Source organism: Vulpes vulpes, chromosome 3 (assembly GCF_048418805.1).
Source record: "Vulpes vulpes isolate BD-2025 chromosome 3, VulVul3, whole genome shotgun sequence".
Lineage (NCBI taxonomy): Eukaryota > Metazoa > Chordata > Mammalia > Carnivora > Canidae > Vulpes > Vulpes vulpes.
Window position 1 is genome coordinate 62,160,235 of NC_132782.1, and position 25,461 is coordinate 62,185,695.

At 48.0% G+C, this 25,461-nt stretch overlaps 1 protein-coding gene across 2 annotated transcripts in view; it reads left to right on the top strand.

Annotated features, from left to right (window-relative positions):
- Positions 1-19,628: 19,628 nt before the first annotated feature.
- CEP72 (centrosomal protein 72) overlaps positions 19,629-25,461 on the top strand; it is a 35,122-nt gene continuing 29,289 nt past the window's right edge. The window contains exons 1-2 of one of the 2 annotated variants that reach the window (XM_026019156.2): positions 19,629-19,757; positions 24,727-24,854. In XM_026019156.2, coding sequence (XP_025874941.1) covers positions 19,676-19,757; positions 24,727-24,854 — 210 coding nt within the window. In that variant the 5' untranslated portion in view covers positions 19,629-19,675. The remainder of the gene's footprint in view (positions 19,758-24,726; positions 24,855-25,461) is intronic. The other variant, XM_072752655.1, reaches the window with a different exon arrangement.

Sequence of the window (25,461 nt, forward strand, 5' to 3'; positions counted from 1 at the left end):
AAACTGTTCCAGGCACACTACCCCTTCCAGGGGCAGGGAGGTCACTCTCTATTCAGTGGTGGCCAGGCCCTGATGGGATTGTGTGGAACTCTGTACACTTCCTTACTCACCTTGGAAGAGCTTCATTCTGGGGAGTGACATCTGTCTAAACCAGTGGACTCAATCTCACCATTCCCAGTTTCACCTCCTGGGGGTGAAGGAGCGGGGAGACCCCTGGGAAAGAGCCAGTCACTCCCCACTTCCTGACCACCGCCAGCCCCCCTACCCCGCAGCCACTTGTCACCTGCATACTTATCCCCTGGTTCTTTCTAGCATTTTCCTGTCACCTTCGTCTCCTCTCAGATTTCTCTCCCGATCTCACAGTTCTCTGTTGACTGAGGTGCTGGACACACCTTGTTTTCCCGGGTCTGTGCGGTGACCCCGCGGAGCTTCCTCCACTGCTCCGTGGGGAGCGCTTGCGGCCCAGTGATGCCAGAGGCTCTGTTTCCGTAGAGACCTGGGCCCATGGAGGGCATCTGGGCATCACCCAGACGAGGCCATGACAGCTTGGGGTGGGCTCCACCTGCCTTTCTGAGGGGGAGCAGCAGCTCAGAGATGCCGAGGGTCCCACCACCCACCGTCCCCACCTGTCCTAGAATGCATAACCAGGGAAGGGGAGGAAGCCTTGTCTTACTACAGCTGACAGGCCAGCGATGACCTCATTACCTGCAGGTCTTCAGAGAGTGGGATTAACCTGAGTGTGGACATGATGTGTTTGGATCACCTGCCCAAGACCAGCGTTGGGGTGCAGCCAGGCTCAAGTCCCCGAGTTAGGGCGCCCCCACTGCCGTCTAGAAAATGCCTCCCGTGGACTCACTGTTTGGTCAGTGTCCTGGAAACACTACCTTTCCGTGGGAGCAGTGACTCACACGTGTCTTCAGGCACTGTCAGGCAGAGAGCCTGCTAGGGACACTCCACTGCATTTTGCAAGGTGTCAACGTGCCCTGTGACAGGGAGCCCTATGCCCCCCAGGTGTAGAGCACGTTTCAGCCCCACACGCGCCCGCAGACACAGGGCACTCACACCTGTCCAGGGCTCCTGAATACAGGTGCTCAGGGGCTCTGGCCATGATAGAAGGTATGGGACATGGGGGACGTGTTTGCTTCAGGAATCAAGGAACTGTTGACAGCACGCCGCGGCTAGCATTGCACGGGTGAGCAGCACCTGCACGGGCATTTTATATCTTACATCTGGGTGTTCCATGTTGAATATCAGACACGTTCTATTTTCAAAGCACAGTTGCACAAGCAGACGCAGACATGTGTGTGGGGCGCTCTTGTCCTGGCTACAAGTCTGTTCCCACCTGGGACACGCCTGCTCAGATACTTTACCATTTCATTGTTTAACTTGCTTTCTGGAGCTGGTCTCCAGGTGCACTGGAGCTGTTGTTTGGAGTGCGGTGACCACCCGTTGCTTGGGTCAGCTGGACAGTGAAGAGGTGGAGAGGGAAGGTGTGATTTCTGAGGTGACCCGAGGGCACGCAGCTGCACACCACCCCCCGGGCATGAATGTGGGACCTGCACGACCTCGCCTGCCTCCCCAGCATGAAGCTTTGCTAACTGTGTCTCAATTCTACTGCATGTGCTTAATTATCATTTTTGGAGGAAAGTTTAAAGAAACATGTGTGACAGCTAACATAGTGCTAGGCACTGTTTCAAGGGCCAGACATGCATTAACTCATTCACCCCATACTAAACTCCACAAAGAACAAAAGGTCAAAAAAAGAAAAAAAAAAAGAACAAAAGGTCACAGGAGTCAGGCTACTGAGAGGCAGACAGCCCAGCTGTGCTGCGGGGCACTGATGCCGTCCTCCCTGCTGGCACCACCAGAGCTGACCAGCAGGTCCCCTGCCCCAAAGCCTTGGAACCTGGGACTCACCCTGGATGGTGACTGGGAGCTGAACCTTCTGGTTTATGTGGGGTCCCAACAACAAGCCTTGGTATCCTCTGCTCTCCAAGAGCGAAAGTTGAACCAATGCTCTTTGGCTGCCCCAAACCCAGACTCCCTTCTTCCTGTCAGGGAAAAAGATTTTCCCAGCTCTGCTTTTATTTTCTCTCCACCCAGGGAACTACTTCAAGCTCCTTTCTCTACCTTAGTTAATAAACTAGACATCAGGGGGAAATGGGCACAGAATCATTTCCATGGCAACCACTCCACATAGTAATTATTCTCAATTGTTCCTTCTCTGGAATTTGTGGTCTTGGGCATTCATGGTGAGAAGCCACACCAGCTATGTGTGTGTTGGGTAGAGTTAAGCCAGTCTGTGCTGTAGAGCTGCTGCCTGGGTATGTGCAGCACATGTCTCCAGAAGGAGGCTGACTCCGCTGACCGCAGAATCCTCCCCACCTGCCTCTTGATGGGCCCCCCACTCGCATCCTTAGCCTTGTACTGCTGTTCTGGGAACTGTTTACTGTCAAAGTGCTGCAAAATGTTTGTAGAGAGTAGATTTTAAAATATTGATGATGGGATCCCTGGGTGGCGCAGCGGTTTGGCGCCTGCCTTTGGCCCAGGGCGCGATCCTGGAGACCCAGGATCGAATCCCACATCAGGCTCCCGGTGCATGGAGCCTGCTTCGCCCTCTGCCTATGTCTCTGCCTCTCTTTCTCTCTGTGACTATCATAAATAAATAAAAAAATTTTTTAAAAAGAAATAAATACATCTTTAAAAAAATAAATAAATAAATAAAATATTGATGATGTTTTCAGCCGCACCCTGAAGTAAGAGTGAGACTCATAGCCATCCCCACCCCCGGCCCACAGGAGAACCTGGGCTGGGCTGCCCATGACTCAGCCTGCAGCCAACACCCATGGGAACAATGGGGACCCACATCCCTCGGGGCCGCGACACCAAGGGAATGCACCGATCTTGGCACCCACCTACCCACAGCAGTCAGCATGCTGGGGGTTATCTTGTGGCTCACCAGTTTGGAAGGTTTCCACCTTCAGGAACAGAGGGTGTGAATCCCTGGCGTCCGGTCCAAGCCGTCGGGAAGCACCTCCAGAAATGTCAGGCTCAGCAGGATGTTCGTCTGTGAGATGCTGGTTCTGCATCTTCATCTTGCTCTCATGCCATTACACTATCATAGAAAACGCAGTGAGGAACACACTGTTTGGGCTCTGCAGTTATCACTCCCACCCGAGAGAGGACAACGGCTAGTGCTCCCAGAACTTGACCCACCGCCCTGGCTCCACCCGCACCACCCTGCCCAGAAGAGTAGTGCTCGTCTGTTGCTGTGTAACTAGCCCGCCTAAATCCCAGTAGCCCGCAAACACCTCACAGTGCCTGGCTGAGGTTGGTGCCGGTCTGGCTGGGTGGCCCAGATTCTCAGGGCTCCCATGTGGTGGCCTCATCTCAGTTGGGGGCCAAAGGGTCCACTTCCCAGCTCACTGGCGTGAGGTTCACGGGAGGCACTAGCTCCTTTCCGGGTGCCACTGGAGCGTCTCCCAGAGCCGGTAGTTGGAGAGAGGGCCCCAGAGTGGTCCCATCAGCCCCACTCGGAGGTGACATCCCTTCACAGCTTCCACCTCCTGCTGGCTACACGGTCCGACCCCTGTGATGGGAGCTGCGTGGGCAGGAAGCCAGGAGTGGGACCACGGGGGCTATGGAGAGGTTGCCGCCAGCAGAGCAGGTGCAGGATGTGCATTTATCAGCTGCTTAATGTGCTCCTAATGTAGCAAGAAGTCATAGGTTTGGCAAGTCATCTATCTAAGCAAGACCTTAATAATTACCCTGTTTTATTTTCATATTTAGCCACAAAGGAACTGCTTTCCAGAGAAGGGCAGATGCTTGCCCAGATAGGAAGATATAATGACAGGTGAAAGGGCTGTGATGAGAATGTGCGTCTCTAATTCACGTCTATTTCATTCCATGCAGTTTCCAAGAAAAAAAGCACAACCTTTGCCTTTCAGGAGAAACTGAAAATTTTCTTGGGAAGATGAATACTGTCTCAATGAATGAACAAAGAATCATGGTCTTAGTATTTTCCATAAACTACAGAGGAGGTTTTGGTTTTGTGTGAGGGTAAGAGAAGGGCAGTCGGGATCTCAGCATGTGAGCAAAACATTTTCCATCATCAGTAAAGGAGACTATTCAGAAGCAAGAGAGATTTCCAAGCGTCTGTTACATGTTTGCCTCACCCTGGAGGGAGCCCCGCTTCCCACTGTGTCCAGGAGTGACGGGTGGCAGGCGCGCAATAGGTTTGTGGAAGGGATGCCTGGGTGGCTCAGCCATTGAGCATCTACCTTCGGCCCAGCGTGTGATCCTGGAGTCTCAGGATCGAGTCCCACATCGGGCTCCCTGCATGGAGCCTGCTTCTCTCTCTGCCTGTGTCTCTGCCCCTCTCTCTCCTTCTGTGTGTCTCTCATGAATAAATAAATAATCTTTAAAAAGAAAAGGTTTGTGGAAAAAGAGTGTTTATTTAAATTAATCAATTTAATTAAATGACACATCCCCATGTGAAAGAATAATTTAAACAGGGTGGATTTATCATAAGACAGCATGGAGACTGGAAGAACATGTGGAAGAACATGTTTAAAATATGAAACCAAAAGAGCTACAAGTGAGAGTTGTTCATCCAGCAAGAGCACCCTCCAGAAATTAGGGAAATACACTCTCAGGAAGAGAAGCACTCTTAGCACTTCCTACAGTATGCGTTTTGAAAGATGTTCCAGAGGTCTCTCAGGCAGAAAGAGACAATACCAGATGGAAACACAAACTTCCAGAAGAAAGGGCAAGAGGAGCAGCAGATCCCGAGTGAATGCAGTGGGTGATCTATCCTTCTCACTCCTGGCTCTGACATCCATTCCGTCTAACATTAGTAGGGCTGTCTGAGGATGTTCAATGCATGTGAATATGATACCCTTGGTGACCACACATAAAGGGTAAAGTTAGAGGGATCCATATGGTGATGAGACTTCATATCATCTACAAATAGTGACAGTTTTACTTCTTTCTCACCAATTTGGATGTCTTTTATTTCTTTTTGTTGTCTGACTGCCATGGCTAGAATGTGCAGTACTAGGTTGAATAAAAGTGGTGAGAGTGGGCATCCCTATCATGTTCCTGACCTTAGGGGAAAAGCTCTCAATTTGCTACCATTGATGTTAGCTGTGGGGTTTTCATATATGGCCTTTATTATTTTGAAGGATGTTCTCTCTACACCTACTTTGTTGAGGCTTTTTATCATGAATGGATGCTGTACTTTGTCAAATGCTTTTTCTGCATCTACTGAAATGATCATATTATTTTATTGATTGATTTGTGAGCATTGAACCATCCTTGCATTCCACAAATAAATTCCACTTGATCATGGTCAGTTATTTTTTTGATATATTGTTGGATTTGGTTTGTTCGTATTTTGTTGAGAATTTTTACATCCATGTTCATCAGGGATATTGGCGTGTAGTTCTCTTTTTTAGTGGTATCTTTATCTGGTTTGGGTATCAGGGTAATGCTGGCCTCACAATGAATTTGGAAGCTTTCCTTCCTCTTCTTGGGAATAGTTTGAGAAAAAATAGGTATTGACTCTTCTTTAAATGTTTGGTAGAATTTGCCTTTGAGGCCATTTGGTCCTGGAATTTTGTTTGTTGGGAGATTCTTGTTACTGATTCAATGTCTTTGCTGGATCAGTGTGTCCAATTTTTCTGTTTCTTCCTATGATTATGAGGTCTAACATCCCACTTGAGATGGTAAAATATTAATTCTAAGTAGATTGAAAAGTGAAGTGAGAAGTTAATATCTATATTGTAATTTCTAGAGAAACCACTAAAATATTATGTAGAAAAGATAAAGTAAAACAAAAAATAGGTAAATCAAAACAAAAAAGCTAAAAAATATTCTAATAATCCAAAAGAAAGCATGAAAGGGGAGAAAAAGGGAAAAACAAAGGATGTAAATATAGAACATATAATGGAACACATAAGTGGTAGATCTAAATTCAAATGTATCAATAATTAAGAAAAGTGTAAATCATCTAAGCATACCAATTAAGACAAAAATTGTTAGACCAGGGATGTCTGGGTGCCTCAGTCATTGAGCATCTGCCTTCGGCTCAGCTTGTGATCCCAGGGTCCTGGGATCGAGTCCCACATCGGGCTCCCCTCAGAGAGCCTGCTTCTTCCTCTGTTTATGTCTCTGCCACTCCCTGTGTCTCTCATGAATAAATAAATAAAATCTTAAAAAGAAAATTTAGACCAGACGGAAGCAACACGACCTACCTATGTGCATCTATAACCAATATAAGTAGATTAAAAATAAAAAGGTGGGGCAGCCGAGGTGACTCAGTGGTTTAGTGCTGTCTTCAGCCCAGGGCGTGATCCTGGAGACCCAGGATCGAGTCCCATGTCAGGCTCTCTCCATGGAGCCTGCTTCTCCCTCTGCCTGTGTCTCTGCCTCTCTCTCTCTCTCTCTCTCTCTCTCAGATAAATAAATAAAATCTTAAAAAAATAAAAAGGTAGAAAAAAATATGCAAAGCAAGCAGCATTCTAAAAAACTGAAGTTACAGAGTGAGCTTCAGAGCAGTAAGGATGAATGCCACATAATGATAATGCAGTCAGTTCACCAAGAAGACACAGAGGCCCTCGGCTGGTGTGCCCCTGCTAGCAGAGCAGCAAAATACATGAAACAAAGGCTGATAGCCTGGAAAGGGGAAGCAGACCAGCCCTGCCCTGTCTTGCCCACTCAGGCAGCTGTACCAGAGCCCCATAGGCCAGGCAGCTCACAGGATGATTTCCCTCTCAAGATCCTAGAGGCTGGAAGTCTGAGGTCAAGGCAAGAGTGCTGTCCTTGGCTTGTAGTCAACCACCTTCTCACTACATCCTTAAGGGGCCTTTCCTCTGTGCTGGCACGAAGAGACAGGGATGCAGAAAGGTAGCTGGTGTCTATTCCTTCAATTATAAGAACAGTCTGTCAAGTTAGGGCCCTACCTCCTGTTTTAACCTTAATTACCTCCTTACAGGCCCATCTCTCAAAACAGCTGCTGGAGCCTCTAATCTCAACATACAAACTGGGGGGTGGGGGTGAGGTGGAGGACATATAATTCAGTCCTTTTTTTTTTTTTTTTTTGGTAATGATTTTATTTGTTCATGAGAGATACAGAGAGACAGAGACATAAGCAAAGGAAGAAGCATGCTCCCTGAGGGGAGCCCGATGTGGGACTCAATCCCAGAACCCCGAGATCACACCCTGAGCTGAAGGCAGATACTCAACCATTGAGCCACCCAGGCGTCCCTACAATTCAGTCCTAACAAGACTCTCTCAGTAACTGATAGAAAAGTTGACAGAAAATGAGTGAGGGAATGGAAGGACTGGCATTCATAGAATACTCTGCTGAATAACATCAAAGCATACATCCTTCTTGAGTGTTAATGGACATTCCCTGAGACAGACCCAACCTCGGGTCATAAAACACATCTTAACAAATTTGAAACAAAAACAAAAAAATTCACGATGGAATTAAACTAGAAAACAATAATGAAAATACCTGGAAATTTCCCTAATTATGTGGAAATTAAGCAGCACACAGCTAGATAATTCATGCATCCTGGATGATATTTTGGAAAAATTATAAACTATTTAAACAATGAAAATAGAAATACAACATATCAAAATTTAGTAGTGTTCAGAGGTACATTTATATTAGCATTTAATTAGAAAGAATAAATAAATGCTTATATCTGAAACAGAAAAGTTAGAAATCCACAATCTAAGCTTCCGCCTTAAGAAATTAGAAAAAGAAGAGCATGTAAACTGAGGGCAAGCAGAAGGAAAGAAATAACAAACATAAGAGAAATCAATGGAGTTAAAACCGAAAGACCATAAAGAAAAAAATCAGTGAAACTAAAAGCTGCTTATTTGAAAAGACCAATAAAATTGATAGACCTTTAACCAGACCAGTGAGAGAGAGAGAGAAGGTTAAGTGACCAGTTCTGGTAATGGAGGATGAAACATCACGACTGTCCCCAGAGACAGTGAGAAGACAGTAGAGGACATTACTCACTGCTTTGTGTGCATACATTCAACAATTTTGATGAAACAGACCAATTATTTGAAAGTCACAGCTACTAAAATTCATCCAAGAAGAAATAGAGAACCTGAATAATCCTTATTGTCTTAAAGTAATCAGCTTCATGGTGAAAAACCTGAGAATGAGAATTCCAGATAAGACAATTCTCTTAGTGAGTTTGTGAATATTTAAAGAAGAAATACTACCAATTCTACACAATCTTTTTCAGAAAATAGAGGAGGAGAAACACTTCCCAACTGATGTCATGATGTCAGGTTTACCCTGACAGCAAAACCAGGTACATGACAAGAAAAAAAACAGCCAGCATACAAATATCCTTCATAAACAGATGGAAAAATACTTAACAATATATTTGCAAATCAAATTAACAATGTATACAAGCAACAATGCATAGTGACAAAGTGGGCTAAACATTTGAAGTTCAATAGGCACAATTCACCATATTAACATAGGAAAGAGGAAAAACTCAATGATCATTTCAAATAACACACAAAAAAATGACAAAATTCAAGATTCATTCATGGTTCAAGAACTCTCAGCAAACTAGAAGAAGGGAACATCCTTAGTCCAATAAAGGATGTCTATTAAAAGATCTACAGCTAATATACTAAATGGCAAAGAACTGAACTTTCTCCCCAAGATCTGGAATAAGAAAAGGACTCCTGATTTTCCCACTCCTTTCTAACATCCTCACTCGTGTGGGGAGGGAAGGTAAGACAAAAAGCATACAGATGGGGAAGGAAGGAATAAGAACAGCTCCATTTGCAGGTGTTATAATTGTTTGGGTAGAAAACTCAAGGAATTTACAAACAAAACAAGATACCCAGAGCTAATAAGTGCAGTGAGGTCACAGAATACAAAATCGACATTCAGAAATCACACTTTTTATACACTAACAGTGGGCTTGTGGAGACCAAGATGTGCAACTCAGGGCCACTCACAACTAGTCCACAGAAAATGAAATACGTATACACTAAACAAAACATGAACAGGATCTTTATGCTGAAAATACAATATGCTGATGAAAGCAACCAACATAGACTCAAATAAATGATTAGAAGACTTAACACACTAAAAAGGTTAGTTAGCCCCCAAAGTGATCTACAGGTATAATGAAATTGCAGTAAAAATCCCAGCAAGGTTTTTTTTCCAGATAAAAAGAAGCATGTCCTAAAATTTATATGGAAAGACAAAGGACTAGATTAGCTAAATCAATTTTGAAAAAGAAGAGTAAGCTTGAAGGACTCATACTCCCTGATTTTAAGACCTACTGTGAAGGTAATAAAGACAGTGTGGTTCTGGCAAATAGACACATAAATCAACGGGAAGAAGTAGAGGTTCTAGAAATAGACCCACAAGAATATGGCCCATTGATTTTTACAGTGGATGCAAAGGGAATTCAATGGAGGAAAGACCATCTTTTCAACAAATAGTGTTGAAACAACTGGACCTCCATATGCAAAAAGATAAACATTGATGTACACATCTGCACTGATTTAGAAAAATTAACTCAAAATGGAGCATAAATCTTAATGCAAAATGTAAAATCATCAAAGTTTTAGAACCAAAGGAGAAAACATTTTTTTTTACCTTGGGTTAGAAATTGAATTCTTAGACATGACACCAAAAATGCATACCGTCAAAGAGAAAATGGATAAATTGGACTTCCTGAGAATTAAAACTTTGGCTTTGCAAAATATACTGTTAAGAGGGTGAAAAGACAAGGTATGGGCTAAAGAGAAATATCTGTGAGCCATGCATCCGACAAGGATTTGTATCTAGAATATATAAAGAACTCCCAAACACCCACTAAACAAAGGCAAAAGATTTGAACAGATACTTCACCAGAGAATTTTGGACGCAAGTAGGTACATGTGGAGCTATTCCACAGTGTTGGTCAAGGGGAATGCAAATGTGGTGCCGCTCTCTGTCCATCAGAATAGCGCAACAGGAAGAAGGAGAGAAAAGGAAGAAAACACTTGACCATATCAAGCACCAGTGAGAGTGCAGAGCACTCTTCCATTGTGGTGGGCACGGGAAGATGGTGCAGCTACTCTGGAAAAGTGGCCGTTTCGTTGAAAGTTAAACACACTCTTACTGTATGATTCCTCAATCCCATCCCTAGACATTTACCCTACAGAAATGAGAATTTATCTCATAGAAGAATCTATACACAACTATTTATAACAGCTTTATTTATCATCACTCAAAACTGGAAACTGAATATCTCTCAACGGATGAACAAAGTTGCACATGCACACAATGGGATACTCCTCAGTAAAAAAGGAACTAACAGTGCATACAGGTAAAAACTTGAATGATGTCAAAGACACCCACTGAGTGAAAGGGGTCAGCACAGAAAGGTAAGGTGCGTTGTATGTGATATTTCACAAAAGGCAGACCTTTAGAGACGGAGAAACAGATGAGAGTTCCCAGGAGTTTGGGGTCGTCGAGGGCTTCGACCCCCCAAGGGCAGCCTAAAGAAAGTTTCTGGAGTGTTGAAACTGTTTTGTATCCTGATGATTTCATTTTTGTTAGAACAGAGTAAACCTTGGCTAAGTGAGTTAAGATGAAAAGGAAAGAGAATAAATTCTACAAATTCCAGAAATGTTGCCGATACCGGCAGCGAACTGCTCAGCCATTACTTTCAATTCTCATTCTGGATCCTGTTTCTCAGTGGTCAGTTAAGGTTCTGGGTTCAGATTCTGAATTCCAAGTTCTGCATTTAGAATCTTGAATCCAAAACCAGATTCCAAATTCTGAAGTGGATACCTCCCCAGCCATTTGGTTTGTCTGAGGCTCGCTCAAGCCCCCGCCTCTCTATGTGTCCCAAAGAACAGTTTTTGTTTTAAATGGTTAATTAAGGAAGCATCTTTATAATATCTTCAGTGAGCCTCTTGACCCCTAGAGCTTGCTTACCATCCAGCCCGTAAGGCAGCATTGGCCGACACACGCAGGGCCCCGGGTGTGTGCCTGTGGTCCTCTGCTAACACCCTCCATCAGTTTAGCGAGATGTAACGTCCCTGGCCTATGTGCTTGTTCCTTAACTATGTAACTCCATTATCTCAGGCAAAAAAAGAGGATACATGGACTTCTTTTCCTTTAAAAGTGATCTGGTTTTGTTGTCTTATGACCAAATTATTTCTCTCTTTTTTTAAAAGGTTCACCAATTTTGCTGAACCCCTCACTGCTGGTCATTCTGGGTGTGTTTCCAGTGCTCAGTGTCCTCAGTGTCCTCTGAGGGCTCACAGCCCTCACTTGCTGTGCCTCCTTCAGGGGAATTTTCTTCAGTGGCACGTTGTGCTAGGGCTTGCTGGGCAAGCTGCAGAGGCCCCTGGGGACAGGTGAGAGGAGTCCTGCTTGCCAAGTGGGCAGCCCCACCACCTCCTCTTCCCGGAAGGCAGTGTCCACTGTGACTTCTAGTTTGCTTCTCTCGTGTCAGCTTCTCTAAAGTTGAAGAGTCTTTTAAACTCTTCCCTGAGTCCAGTCATCTCACTTCCCAAATATTCGCTTTTTGCATGCCTTCCCTTCTCAATTGTTCTGATTCTAAATTGTGTTGTTCTTTCGTAGCTCCTAACATTTTGTTTCCTTTTGGCTCCCTTTGAAATCTTAGACTGTGGTTTTCATCTGTTTCTAGCATGCTCTTCTGAGGTGCTAACTGAATTCAATGACACACACCCTTCAGCGTGGGTTAGAAATTATTCCATGAGCCAGCTCCAAAGTTTATTTCAAGAATTAGAAAATAAACAAGTCCAACCCAATCTATATTAACAAAGATAAGAGATCAACTTATGAATGTGCAAACAACTAAATTGAGAGCAACTGAGAACTGAGAGTTACCTGCTTCCACATTTCAATGTTTGTCTATACTGCCTCTTTGGAGTTTAACCCAAGTCTTTACTTACTCTTCCAATACCTACAGTTACTTCCACGCAAGAGTATTAAACTTACCAGTTGGGACGCCTGGGTGGCTCAGCAGTTGAGCGCCTGCCTTTGGCTTAGGGCGTGATCCCAGATTCTCAGGTTTGAGTCCCACAAAGGGGTCCTTGCATGGAGCCTGCCTCTCCCTCTGCCTGGGTCTCTGCCTCTCTCTGTCTGTGTCTCTCATGAATAAATAAATAAAATCTTTAAAAAAATAAAATAAACTTACCAGTTGATTATTTAAATAAGTGATGTGATATTTATTTAAGAAAACAAAATTAAATATATTTTTGTGTAAAACCCACCATTGGTTTGGTATTCTGTGAGTCCGCACAAAAATGAAGAAAGACCAAATGTAGCAGAACATTAAGTGGGAAGTGGATTTAATGGAGGTCAGCAGGGGATCCCTGGGTGGCTCAGCATTTTGGCACTTGCCTTTGGCCCAGGGAGCGATCCTGGAGTTCCGGGATCGAGTCCCACGTCGGGCTCCCGGCATGGAGCCTGCTTCTCCCTCCTCCTGTGTGTCTCTGCCTCTCTCTCTCTCTCTATGGCTATCATAAAATAAATAAATAAATCTTTAAAAAAAAGTGGAGGTCAGCAGAAGAGTGATTCCAGGTAAGAAGTCAGTGGGAGAAAGGATAAGGACACATTCTCATCTAGCACTTGGATTTCAGGAGGTGCCAATGTGGTCAGAGGGAGCCCGGTCAGTGAGGGAAAGGCTGCATGCACCACTCCACCTCCTCCCCAAGCTGGCCAGGCTGCGCCCCACCTGACCCCAGAGCCCCTGAATCAAGACCTCACCTGGCTCTTCCCTGTGCTTGGACCCTGTCCTGCGGAGCCTCGGTGTGCACAGCTAAACCTGATGTGGACAGGTCTTTGCAAAAACACCATCTCTGGATCAGGTCTATCCTGGGCGTATTGAAAACCTCAATGTGCCCGGACCCCATGTTCTTGTCCTGTTCCCCTCTTTGTTTCCATAGCATGTTTCACCTGTGGGCATACCAAAGCATTTCCTGGTGCCCAGTTCCCACCTCTGCTCACTGGAAACAAAGTCTACTGCATGCCTAGCACCTAGAACAGGACCTGGAATAAGTAGGCCCTCAATAAACATCATCGAGTGGGTGAATGAAGGCTCCTTCCACAGGAGGAAGTCTTGGCTCGCTCACCTGTCTTCCATGGGTACAAGCAGCCATGAAACAGAGAGTGGTGTCAGGAAGCAAGGTGAGTCAGGGCTGGCTGGGGCAGGCTGGAGTTGCAGGAGGAGTGGCCAGGGCAGCTCCTCATTTCACCTTCTGGGCACTTTCCTTGTGTGTTTGCTTGGCAGGCCAAGAAGAAGGATGTGCTCACAGATTCAAAACCAATTTCCATACCCCCTAGAAATGGGTGAGAACTTCAGTGTGCATTTGTGGGACCAGCCCTACATCCCCCCACAGGCCAGGTGTCACAGACTTGCGGAGACTTCAAAGTTCCAGGGACGAAAGGGGCTCCAGAGCTGCAAACGGGTGACTCAGCCTCATTGTTCTGTGTGTCTGAAAAATCAATTGGGTTCAAAGTAAAAATATTTATTTAATGAGCAAAAATGTGTGGCTAATTGTTTTTTAAAAGCACATCACTTCCCGCTCCGTGAGATTGAAAAGGGTCCTTTGAAGAAATATTTACAGGGATTGCGTCCTGAACCTGAGTATTAGAAGTTACAGGAGCACACAGCCCATGAGCCACAGGAGGTTGCACGGTCTTTGCCCTGGGGCTGCCCTTAGAGTCCAGAGGGGGCCCAACAAGACCCTGGAGGTCTCTCTGCAGGGGCACACAGGTGTGTTTAGGGGCTGGCAGCGGCCGAGTTTCGCAGTTCCTCTGAGACTTGGTTCCCTCTCCTGTAAAATGGGTGTGGGAGACTGGGACCTTCTGTCCTGTGGGATCCTCTTGGCTACTGACCAAGACAATGCATGCCACCGCCCACCAGGCCTGCATGGTGGACTCTGCCCCGGCAGGGCCTGCGTGTCTGCAGGACTGCTGCGGCCCTCAGAGATGTGGGAGGACGTGGGCATCCTGTGGAAGTGTCCTAGCACTTGCCACATGACAGGCAGCCTAGGCCAGGCGCCACCGCACAGCATCCTCAAAGATAAAGACAGCTGGCCATCTTGGGAACGTGGGTCAGACCCTCCATGTCTGTGAACATCCGTTTTCTGCACGTGAGGGGACCAATTAAGGAGACTTCTGAGATCGTTTTGTGTTTCAACTTGCTACTGAATTTGGAACGTGTACCTATGGGTTTCCTGTGGCTGCTGTGACCGGTAGGCACAGGCGGGTAGTTTTGCCCAACACAAACCTGCTCTCACGCTCTTGGCTGGAGTCTGAGGTCGAGTCACTGGGGGCTGAGTTCTCTGTGGAGGCTCCCCAGGGGTCCTTCCGGCTGCCAGTGCTCCAGACACCGTGTGTGTGTGTGTGTGTGTGTGTGTGTTGGGGGGGGGCCTCCCAGCCACCGGCCCTGCCACCTCTTCGTGCGTGTGTGTCTGTGTATCTTCTTTTCTGCCTGTTGTGGGATTGCCTTCACAGCCCTCTGGATAATCCAGGATAAATCCCTCTCAAGAGCTTTAAATTAATCTCATCATTTGCCATAGAAGGCATGGAGATTCCAGGGATTTTATGTGGATTTTGTTGGAGTGGGGAGGGAGGAAGGGGGGGGGGGTACTTCTGGTTCTGTAAAAGTTTCCCCAAAATAGCCTTTTCAACTGTGAGCTTTCTGAAGGTAAGACCCTGAATTCCTGCTGTATCTCCTGCACGTATCTGTCACGATGGGTGTGGCTGGGCCATCCACTGTTTATCTTTACTTTTGTAATCACCTCGAGGGAGGCAGGCGTGCAGGCGTCCGGCTGCAGGAATTCTCACTCCCTGTGCGGTAGGGAAACCAGTCCACCGAGTTTCCAGTTTGTTTATACCCAGCCCTCATCGGCTCCCCCATCTGCACAAACCACCTGCACTTGGCCAGGCTGCACCCACACTGGACCTGTGCTCCACCCAAGGGCAGAGGCAGGGATTGCCCACCCCACCAGGCCCTTCCTCTGGTACTGGGCCTTGGGGCCTGGGAGGTCCTCTCACCCCCACTCCTCTGCTGGCAATGCCCACCCGCTCGCCCCCCCGCCCCTCCCCAGGCAGAAAGGGAGCCCCTGCGCCCTGCCCGCTGAGGCTCAGTCTCACATCTCACATGGCCTGTGCACACACGGTGCCCCCTGACACCAGGTGGGAGTGCAGCAGGCAGCAGCAAGTCACCAGTGGCCAAGAAGCTAGAGCCCAGTTCAGGCACCTCTGCAACGCTGATTTTACCCTCATTGTCCCCAAGTAAAGTGCTGCTGACTGCAGGTATCACACCTGTGTTCAAGGGCATGGTGCATACTGCCTACATTGACTCTTTTTTCCAGAAAATCAAAACCTTGCCCCCAAATGCCACTCCTTGTGCTCACTTCTCAGCAGCCAGCAGTGTCGCCCCGTAGAGATGCAGAGAGCTTCTGTATTCTCTGTGATGGAAACAGGCAAAATTGAAGAGGCGGGGAGCCACTGGTTGCTTCGAAACCCTGCTGATTATTTTTAGAGATGGGGAAATCAGGGTCCAGAGAGCAGCTTGCCCTGGCCACACAAGCTCACGGGCCTGCCCGAGGCGCTGGCTGCTTCACAGGCTGGCTGTCCTGCCGCCATTGTCCCTGCCTCCAGCTGCACTGGTCAACCAGAAGAGCTGCGCCTCACCCGTGTTCCTGCTCTCCATGCTGCCCGGTACAGTGGACGTGAGCCACGAGCCACACAGGGGGCGGCACCTGACCTCTCTCCCAGCATTCGCCAAGCTTTGCCAGGTGATGGCTCTGAACCCAGCAAGGAACAGTGTCCTGCTGGGGGCAAGGTGAGGCCACGGTCTGCGGGGATCAGTGTCGGCTGGGACGGGGGGCACGCTCTCTGGAGTGGTTAGGGTGGATGACCCAGGCTCCTGAGCAGAGGACCAGGATGGGGAGCTCTGTGTGGCCACACTCTGCCTGGTCCAAAGGCCCCTGAGCCCTGTGCTCACTAGAGCCTCAGAGGTGGGGAGCAGCCTGCAGACCCCAGATCTGACAGAGGTGGCTTTACTCTCTCAGCCCTGTAGCTCTTCCTGGAAACTAAGCAGGTGAGTAGGTCGTGGGAGGGAAGGCAGGGGGTGGGTACAGGGGCAGTTCCCACTTGGAAGATGCTAGGTACACGGTGGTTACGGGGTCCAGTGTGCCAGAGTGGACCTGTGTCCCAGATGGTGGGCAGGGCCCCTGACCTCCAGGTGAGGGTCATGGCTCAGAGGCCTGAGGGGCTCACAGGCCTTCCCTGTAGGGAGACTGTGCCAGTTGTCCGTGTCCCCACTTCCAGAAGGACTTGGAAGTCACCCTCTTCTTGAGAAATCTTGGTTTTCAGCTCTGATGGGTGCAGGGGTGGCTCAGGGACACCAGGCACCCACCCTATGCATGGAGATTCCTGGGCTAGGGGGCGCTCCTGGGGTCTGTGGGTGGGGTGTGCAAGCAGGGGTGTCTGGCTGAACAGGGAGGGACAAATCATGCCCAGGCCCTGGGAGCTGCATTGCCACCGAGCTTTAGGACAGAGGTTTGGGCACTGGTGGTGAAGCTGACTTGCCCTGCCGCAGCCATCCTGCCTATTTCCTTGAGGCCTAGTATCTTACCTGACACCTGAACCAAACAGAATGTTTACCAGCTCTCACAGGCCCTGCCTATGCTCCCAAGGCTGGGCCCACTGGCCCCTTCCATATAGACACTGGTGTCTCAGCCCCAGGGCCTAGAGACACCCACTGTACCAATAACCCATGAGGGGCTGTCTCCAGGTTGAGTACCACAGGGGTCAGGGCTCCACTCACCCAGGAGAGCTCCGCTGGAGCTGCAGGTCCTGCCAGTAGAGGCCTGGCACCACCCTTCCCAGAGTCACGTGCAGTGAGTGCTTACTGAAAAAATCATGTGGAGTCCACACAGCTGGACTTGCTCTGGGGCTGGGGCCATGGCTGCCACAGTGGGTCACACCAGCCTGCCTGCAGAACCCCCACCTTGTCCCCGTTGCTGACTCCCCTGCACCGCACAGATGAGAGACAGCACCACCCCATTGTCTGGGTTAGGGTTAGTCAGGTATGAGGTTAGGATTCTCACATGAACCCCAAAACCACCCTTGATAGTGTTTCCTTAAACCAGTGCAGACAGGGCCCAGGCCCCACCTCATCTCACACTGAGGAGATGGCGGCTGGCTGAGGGACATGCAGACAGTTGGCAGGTAGCAATGCTACTCCTGGGGTTGGAAGCTGCCCAGGGGCCGGGCTCCTGGGTTCACATGTAAGGATGCAGCAGCAGCTACCCTCCTTCAGAGGTTCCTCCAGGAGGAAGAGCTGGTGGGATGGGGGACAGGGTGCTGCCCTGCACGCCTTCCCCCAGTGTGGCCCTAAAGAGGCACCTGTAGCAGCATCAGACTGCAGGCCTACCCCACAGAGTCTCTGAATGAATGTATGTGTGGGGTGTTCACGTCATCCCGGGTGGGAGGTGTGTTCCACCACCAGTCTGGGGAGGGCTGTGTGTGGGAGGATTTGTGACTGTGAGCATTACATGTGCACATGTGTGAGGACTTGGGAGAGACTACTGGGGGCTCATCTGTGTCCTACGAGAGCCCCTGCATGCAGGGGGCTTGGTGCAGAGGCACGGGTGCTGAGCTGTGCTCCAGGCTGACTTCAATTTCAGTCTGTCTCCTGCCAGGGAAGAACGTGGTGCTGGCTTACATCACAGGATGAGGGGGTGCCTCACGGCAGCTGACAGGACTCCCTAGGAGCATACAGCGGGCACCCCTCAGCCACACTGGCTCCCAGGGCTGGGCCCAGCTCCCCTCTCTTGGGGAGAAGGAGAAACTGCCCCATATCCCTTGTGAGCACACGGCAGGTCTCCACCTACCTGCACCCCTTCCCTGACAGGGACTGTTATCGTTTAGTAAATATCCAAAGGTCTCAGACCACTTGCACCCTAGAGGACCCCTCAAGCTGCTCAGCCCCCCAGGCATAGGTCCATCCTCAGGTCACTCCACAGCTCTTCAGAAGGAACTTTAAGATCATACCCCCAGTAGATTTATCACCACAAACAAATGGAGAGGTGGAAGGTCCAGAACAGAAGACGGGTTGTCTAAACCTGGGTTTAATTCATGACCTAATGTGATCACTAAAAATGACATTTAATAAATGATATTGAAGAATATTTAGTGACATAAAGAGTTCATACAGAGTAAAAATATGTGTGTCCACATATGAGAATGGTCAGCATGGTCTCAATATCATAAAACATACACAGACTTGGAAAACACACTAGAAAGATCCAGGTGAAAATGTTAACATGGTCATCTCAGTGTGGCCGAGTATTTAGCCTTTGTTTTCTGGCATTTTGCGTCTTTTCTGCCAAGAATATATAGTACCTCAGGAAGCAGGGGACAGGATTGTTGAGGTTTGTTGGCACTTCCATTGTGATAGAAACACTGACTCTGTGTGGTGCTGTTCCACTATCTTCACTCCCCTCTAAGTGACTGCTGCTGCAGGAGGGAGGGGTCTGTGCCCTGACTCCCCTGGGGGGTGGGTGTTTCCAAGGCCAGTCGTTTGTCCAGTTTCTTTTCTTTTTTTTTTTTTTTTTTATTTATTTATGATAGTCACACAGAGAGAGAGAGAGAGAGAGAGAGGCAGAGACACAGGCAGAGGGAGAAGCAGGCTCCATGCACCGGGAGCCCGAGGTGGGACTCGATCCCGGGTCTTCAGGATCGCGCCCTGGGCCAAAGGCAGGCGCCAAACCGCTGCCCCACCCAGGGATCCCCCGTTTGTCCAGTTTCTAACTCTGTCCTGCCTGCACAGAGTTCTACTCAGCTGACCTGCTGTGGTGACCACTTGCTGGGCCTGGGACATGCCCAGATCCCTGGGAAAGGAAACACAGGATACCTGGAATGGAGTCTCTGTCAGTTACACGACAACCTCATGGCACCTTGGCCATGTCAACACAATCCCACAGCACCCCAGCCAGGTCAACACAATCTTACAGCACACTTGCCAGTTCAAAAGACGCTGCACCAGTGCAAGGGCTGTGGGAGGCCAGGTCCGAGACTCTGCGTGGCTCAGCAACCCCACCATGCTGTGCACCCCCATACTCCTCCCCGACACGCCCTGCTCAACAGCCGCCTATGCTACTACCCAGGCAGTGAGATGCCAGCTGGCTTTGCCAACAGGCTGGTCATATCTTGGGTAGCAGATGGGTCCCTAGACACCAGGACAGGGGGTAGGGAGGGGGAGACCCCATGGACCTGGCTGGTTGGGGCACATTGGGACCTAGAACGGGGTCTTCCCTAAGCCCTGATGATCTCAAGTCCTTCTCACGACGCTCCGTAAAGATCCTAGAGGGATGGTCGGCGGAGGAGCCACAGGCTGGGGCCCCCAGGTGGAGCGGGGACCCCACGGGCTGGCGGGCCTTCCCGGGGAGGGCCCCGCGCCCACTGAGGGCAGGGCTCCCTGAGAGCCAGGCAGGCCAGCCGGCGACCGCTCGCCCCGCCCCCCGCCCGGCCCCGGCCGGCCCCGCCCGGCCCCGCCCCGGCCCCGGCCGGCCCCGCCCCTCGCGGATCCCCCGCGGCCCACTGCGCAGGCGCGGGCGCAGGTGCGTGCCGTTTGAAAGTATGGCGCCTGCGGGCCCGTGGCTGGTTCTGTGTGAGGAGAAGATCCGGGAGAAGAGCGGCCTGGCGCCTCACCACGACCTGGGTGCGCGGCGGGGGCGGCGGGCCGGCTGAGGGAGCGAGCTTCCCCCACGGCGTCCGCCGACGGGGTCGGGCCAGAGGCGCGGCGTCCTGACGCGCTCTTCTTAACCGTCGAAGGAACCGTGAGGGCCTAGTGGTGGGGGAGGGCGTGGGGGGAGGGGCCCTGTGGTGGGGAGGGCGCGGGGGGGAGGGGCCCTGTGGTGGGGAGGGCGCGGGGGGGAGGGGCCCTGTGGTGGGGAGGGCGCGGGGGGAGGGGCCCTGTGGTGGGGAGGGCGCGGGGGGAGGGGCCCTGTGGTGGGGAGGGCGCGGGGGGGAGGGGCCCTGTGGTGGGGAGGGCGTGGGGGAGGGGCCCTGTGGTGGGGAGGGCGCGGGGGAGGGGCCCTGTGGTGGGGAGGGCGCGGGGGGAGGGGCCCTGTGGTGGGGAGGGAGGCCCTGTGGTGGGGAGGGCGCGGGGGGGGGGGGAGGGGCCCTGTGGTGGGGAGGGAGGCCCTGTGGTGGGGGGCGCGGGGGAGGGGCCCTTTGGTGGGGAGGGAGGCCCTGTGGTGGGGAGGGCGCGGGGGGAGGGGCCCTGTGGTGGGGAGGGCGCAGGGGTGGGCAGGGGGAGAGGAGCGGACTCCTCTGAGACTCCTCTGAGTGGTTTGGGGCAGCCCTACTGGGTCCCTGGACCTGTCCTCTGTCACGGAGGATGCTAGTGGCAGTTTTCTTTCTGTCCTGTTTTTCTCTGGTTTTGGCAGCAGGGTAAGGCTGAGTGCTTCCTCTTTGGTGTTCTAGGACAGGTCCGGTGGAATTGGTGCTCATTCTTCCTTGATGGAGTTTTCCCGCGGAAACTCTGTGGCCTTGGAACGTTCTGTGTTTGAGGCTTTTAAATTACAAATTTAATTTATCTGTTATACAACTCTTCTTACCAGTTTCTTCTCGGGTGAGGGAATTATGGCTGGGATCTGTAAAATTGATTTTTCTCATAGAAGTTGTTGAATTTATTCATATAGAGTTGTTTGTCATGCTCCTGTGTTAGCCTGTTAAGGTCTTGGGTTCTGTCCTGAAACCCTTCTTCCATACTGCATGTTAGTTATTTCTGTCTTTTTTAGATTTGGTAGGAGTTTGTGAACTGTGTGTGTTAATCTTTTCATTGAGTCACTTTTCAGTGTGTTGAGGTTTTCTCCATTGTATTCATAGATTCTAATTTCATTGATTCTGTTCTTTATTATTTTCTTTCCGCTCACTTGACATTTATTTTTTATTCTTCTTTTGTAGATTTTTTAAGGGGGGGAGAGGGAAAGAGGAGGAGAGAGAGAGAGAGGCGGTGTGGGGGCTTGTAGAGAGAGAATCATAGCAGGCACCAGGCCTAGCACAGAGCCTGAGTAGGGGCTCAATCCCACAACCCTGAGATCATGACCTGAGCCAAAGCCAAGAGTTGGACGTTCAACCAACTGAGCCACCCAGGTGCCCCGCCCCTTCTTTTGTAGATTCTTGAGGTGAGAGTTTAGATTATTGATTTGAGGCCTTTTAATTTTCTAGTATAAATATTTAGTGCTGTAAATTTTTCTCTAAGCACAGCTCTAGCTGCATTCACAAATTTTGTTATACTTTCATTTTCAATATATATTTTTTAAAAAACTATTTATTCATGGGAGACACAGAGCGGCAGAGACACAGGCAGAGGGAGAAGCAGGCTCCCTGTGGGGAGCCGGATGTGGGACTCAGGCCCAGGACCTCAGGATCACTCCCCCAGCCAATGGCGGATGCTCAACTACTGAGCCACCCAGGTGCCCCAGTTCAGTGTATTTTTAGACTTTTTAGACTTACTCTTTGACCTGTGGATTATCTGGGAGTGTTTTCTCATTGTGTGTTTGGAGATTTTATTTTTTTCATTCTGTTACTGATTCTAGTGTGATTCCATTATGGTCACAGTACATATGCTGTATGATTTTAATTCTTTTAAATTTGTTGAGGTTTGTTTTTGCTCCAAGATCTGGTCTGAATTGGTGAAATGTTCCAAGTGCACTTGAATAGAATGTACTCTGTTGTTGGGTGGAGTATTATGTAAGTATAAGTTACATCCTATTGGCTGATGATGATCAGTTCTTTATCCTTGTTGATTTTCTGCCTAGCAATTGTGTTAATTACTGGGAGGGGAGTGTTGAAACCCCTAATCCTAGTCATGGATTCATCTGTTTCTCTTTTCACCTCATATGTTTGAAGCTGTGCGTTTGTATTTAGGATTTGGAGTGACCCTTGTAACTATGCAATGTACCTGTTTGTCCTTGAGACGTCTACTAGTGTAGCCACGCCAGCTTCCTTTGGATTCGTGTTTACGGGGCATATCTTTCCCCATTATTTGTAATTTAATCTTTAAACTTAACCTACATCATTACATTTGAAATAAGGTTCTTGTAGATTAGTGTGTAGTTAGTTCATTTTTATTTACTCTGCCAACCTCTGTTTTTTAGAGCGTATTTAGACCGTTTACATTAAACGCAATTGTTAATATGTGAGGGCTGAAGCATGCCACTTTATTGTTTTCTGTTCATTTCCTTTTTCTTCTTTTGTTTCCCTTTTCCTGCCTTTCTGTGGTTTGAGGATTTTTTTTAGTGTTTCATTTTGAGTTATCTATTATATTTTTGAGTGTATCTCTTTGTATAGTGTTTTTAGCAGTTGCTTTATAAATTGCAGTGGATTTGTATAATTTAATACACTCTACTTGTATGGCCATTTTACCCCTTCATGCAAAATGTCAAAACCTTACACCCATTGTTTTCTTTGGTTTTCGTCTCCTTTATAATTTAGTTGTCTTAAAATTTTTCTCTGTATTCCTTGAGAACCACATTAATCATTTTTTTTTCATTTATGGTCATCCACAATTTTAAATTAGAAGGAAACATTTTTAGCTAGATGTTTACCTGTTTCATTATTTTTTTCATTTCTGATGCTCCAGGTTTTCTTGTTATCCTTCCTTTATGTTTGAAGAGTTTTCTGTAGCAATTGCCTTAGGGCAGGTGTACTGGTGACAGATTGTCTTGATTCTTCATCTGAAAATATCTTTGTTTCACCTCAGTACCTAAGACTCTTTCTTTCAGCACTTGACACTCCAGAAATGTGGTGCTCCTTCCTTCAGGCCACCTCCCTGCCCTGGGAGTTGTTTTATCTCTGTGGGTCACACCTTTTCTCTCTGGTTGCTTTCAAGATTCTTTCACTGTTTTTAGTTTTTAGAAGTTTATTTCTGATGTATCTGGGCGTGGCTTTTTTTTTTTTTTTTTGTCTTCTGTTTGGGGTTTTCTCAGTTTCTTCAATATGTAGCTTTATGTCTTTTGCCAAATTTGATAAGCTTTCAGCCATTATTTCTTTAATTGCTAGAATTTTTTCTTAGTTGTAATGTCTTTTCTTTCTCTTCTTCTTGGAACTCTAATTGGAACTGCATTGGGACTTTGACAGAAATGTTAGATCTTTTTCCATGGACACTTGAGGCTCTGCTCTTTATTTATTTATTTTTGCCTGTTTTCTCTCTGCTGGAAAAATAGGACAATTTTGATCAATATCTTTGCATTTACTTTGAATTTTTTTCTTCTGTCATCTCCATTCTGTTACGGAGCTGCTTCTGTAGGGTATTTTTTATTTAGTTATTATATTTTACATTTCTAAAATTTCTTTTTGTTTCTTTATATCTTCTGTTTTTTGACCAAGGTCCCGTTTTATCATTTGTTTTAGTTAGGAGTGTTGATAATTGTTCATTGAACTACTGCTTTAAAACTCTTGTTAAATAATTCTGACTTCTGTCATCTCCATGTTGGTGTCTGTTGATTGTTTTTTCTCATTCAAATTGAGATTTTTTTTTTCCAGCTTTTGGTCATTTTTTATTATGTCATGGACATTTTGGGTATTAGGAGGCTGTTCCTTATTTAAATCTCATTACACAGTATTGGCACTGAGTGCGCACTGCCTTGTTTCTGAGGTGGTGACAGGCTCCTGTTGCTCACATAGCCTCCATAGATGCTTGTGGGCCACCTCCTGGCAGCCCAGCTGGAGTTGTAGTCAGGGTCCCTTCACACAGTCCCATCGCTGGCCACTGTGCGTGGCAGGTGTATGGAGCTAGCGTGGGGCTGGTGTCAGGAGCATGTGCTGCAAGACCCCCATCCTGGTCCTTCTACCCTGGACCACAGGCTTACCCTTACATGTTAGAGTCCATTGATGGTTCTGGGTTGCTAGCTTCTTTGGCACTTGGATTGGGATGTATAGAAGACAAAACAGCCCTGAGACCAACGCAGGGCCCTCACTGCGTGATATTTCTTGAGGTCCCTAGATGTGGACCCATTCCACACACTCCACAGTTGTCTAGTGCTTGGTTTATACATTGTTGTCCAGGGAGTTAGGCATAATATGTGAGTAGGAATAGGGTGAAATGGGTTTATTCTGTCTTTTCTGGAAATGGAGGCCCACAGACCAGTTTTAAATTAAATTGAGATGTGTTTTAAAACATTGGTGTGCCCAGACCCAAACTGTCTTTTTGCTACAGAAACTTTGTAGCAACATTGACTTCATGGTCATTTACTGAGTGTGCCATGCAGAGGCATGTGGTGCATAGAGCATGCACTGTGCCCTCGCCTGTGACTGGCATGAACAGTCGGGTTAGCTAACCAGTGGGTTTCAGATTGTGATCTCTAAGTGAAGGCTGCATGGGCAATGGAGTTGAGCAGCCAGTTGTCAAAGTACGAGCCCACTTAGGAGGGTATTGCTGGTGGGAGAGGGTTTGAGGGGAGAAGCAGGGGATGGGCAGCAGGGCAAGGGCTCAGAGACATTTTTTGAAGGTAAACAAGCTAAAACCTTAGCACTTCGTCTTTACCGGTATTGAAACTTTGAATGAGTTACATTATTTTCATGATTTTTTCAGATTCTGAGGTTGCTATAGCTCACTTTTATTACAGTAATTTATTTCCACTAAAAAGTAAGGTTAAAGTCTCATAATTTTCTGTTCTTAGCTGAACTTCGGTCATTATCTATTCCTGGAACTTACCAAGAAAAGATTACTCACCTAGGAAATTCCTTGATGCATTTAACAGGTCTAAAATCACTAGACCTCTCACGCAACTCCTTGGTGAGCCTAGAGGTAAGTTTTAGGTTTGTTTCCTAAAAGAATATTAATTGCTATCAGCAGTGGAAAGTACATTTATGGTTAAAAAAAAAAAAAAAAAAAAGAAATGCAGTCTGTTTTATACCTGTGCTTATGTGTAGGCTGTATGCTTAACCACAGTTATAGGTGTTGGGTTTTTCTCATGCATCTCATTACGTCTTTAAATGACTTTGACAACCAGAAGTCCTATCTCTGATGAAAATAGTTGTATCTTTAAAGGAACTGAAATAAGGCCTGAAAGACTAGTGTGTGTGTCAGTCACTACCATCCCTGTCTCAGCTGTGCTTTTCTTCATCCACATTCTGCACTTCACATCTGTTCATAGTCTGACTCTTGGTGGCCTCAGACCCTTGCGTGGTGGTGCCATGAGTGAGAGGCTTCCTGCAGTGTTCCTTATGTGGGTGCTTGGTCCTCGTAAGCAAGGAAGAAATCACCCAGGTGATGGCAAGTGGGAAAGTTGTGCAAACTTTCTGCTCATGCCTTCCTGCCCCCTTCACAGAGTGTGCCCCTGACATGGGGTGGGGCCCCTGCTCAGAGTCACCTGTGAGTCTCAGCCCAGTTTCCCCCTGTGCTGGGTCACCTC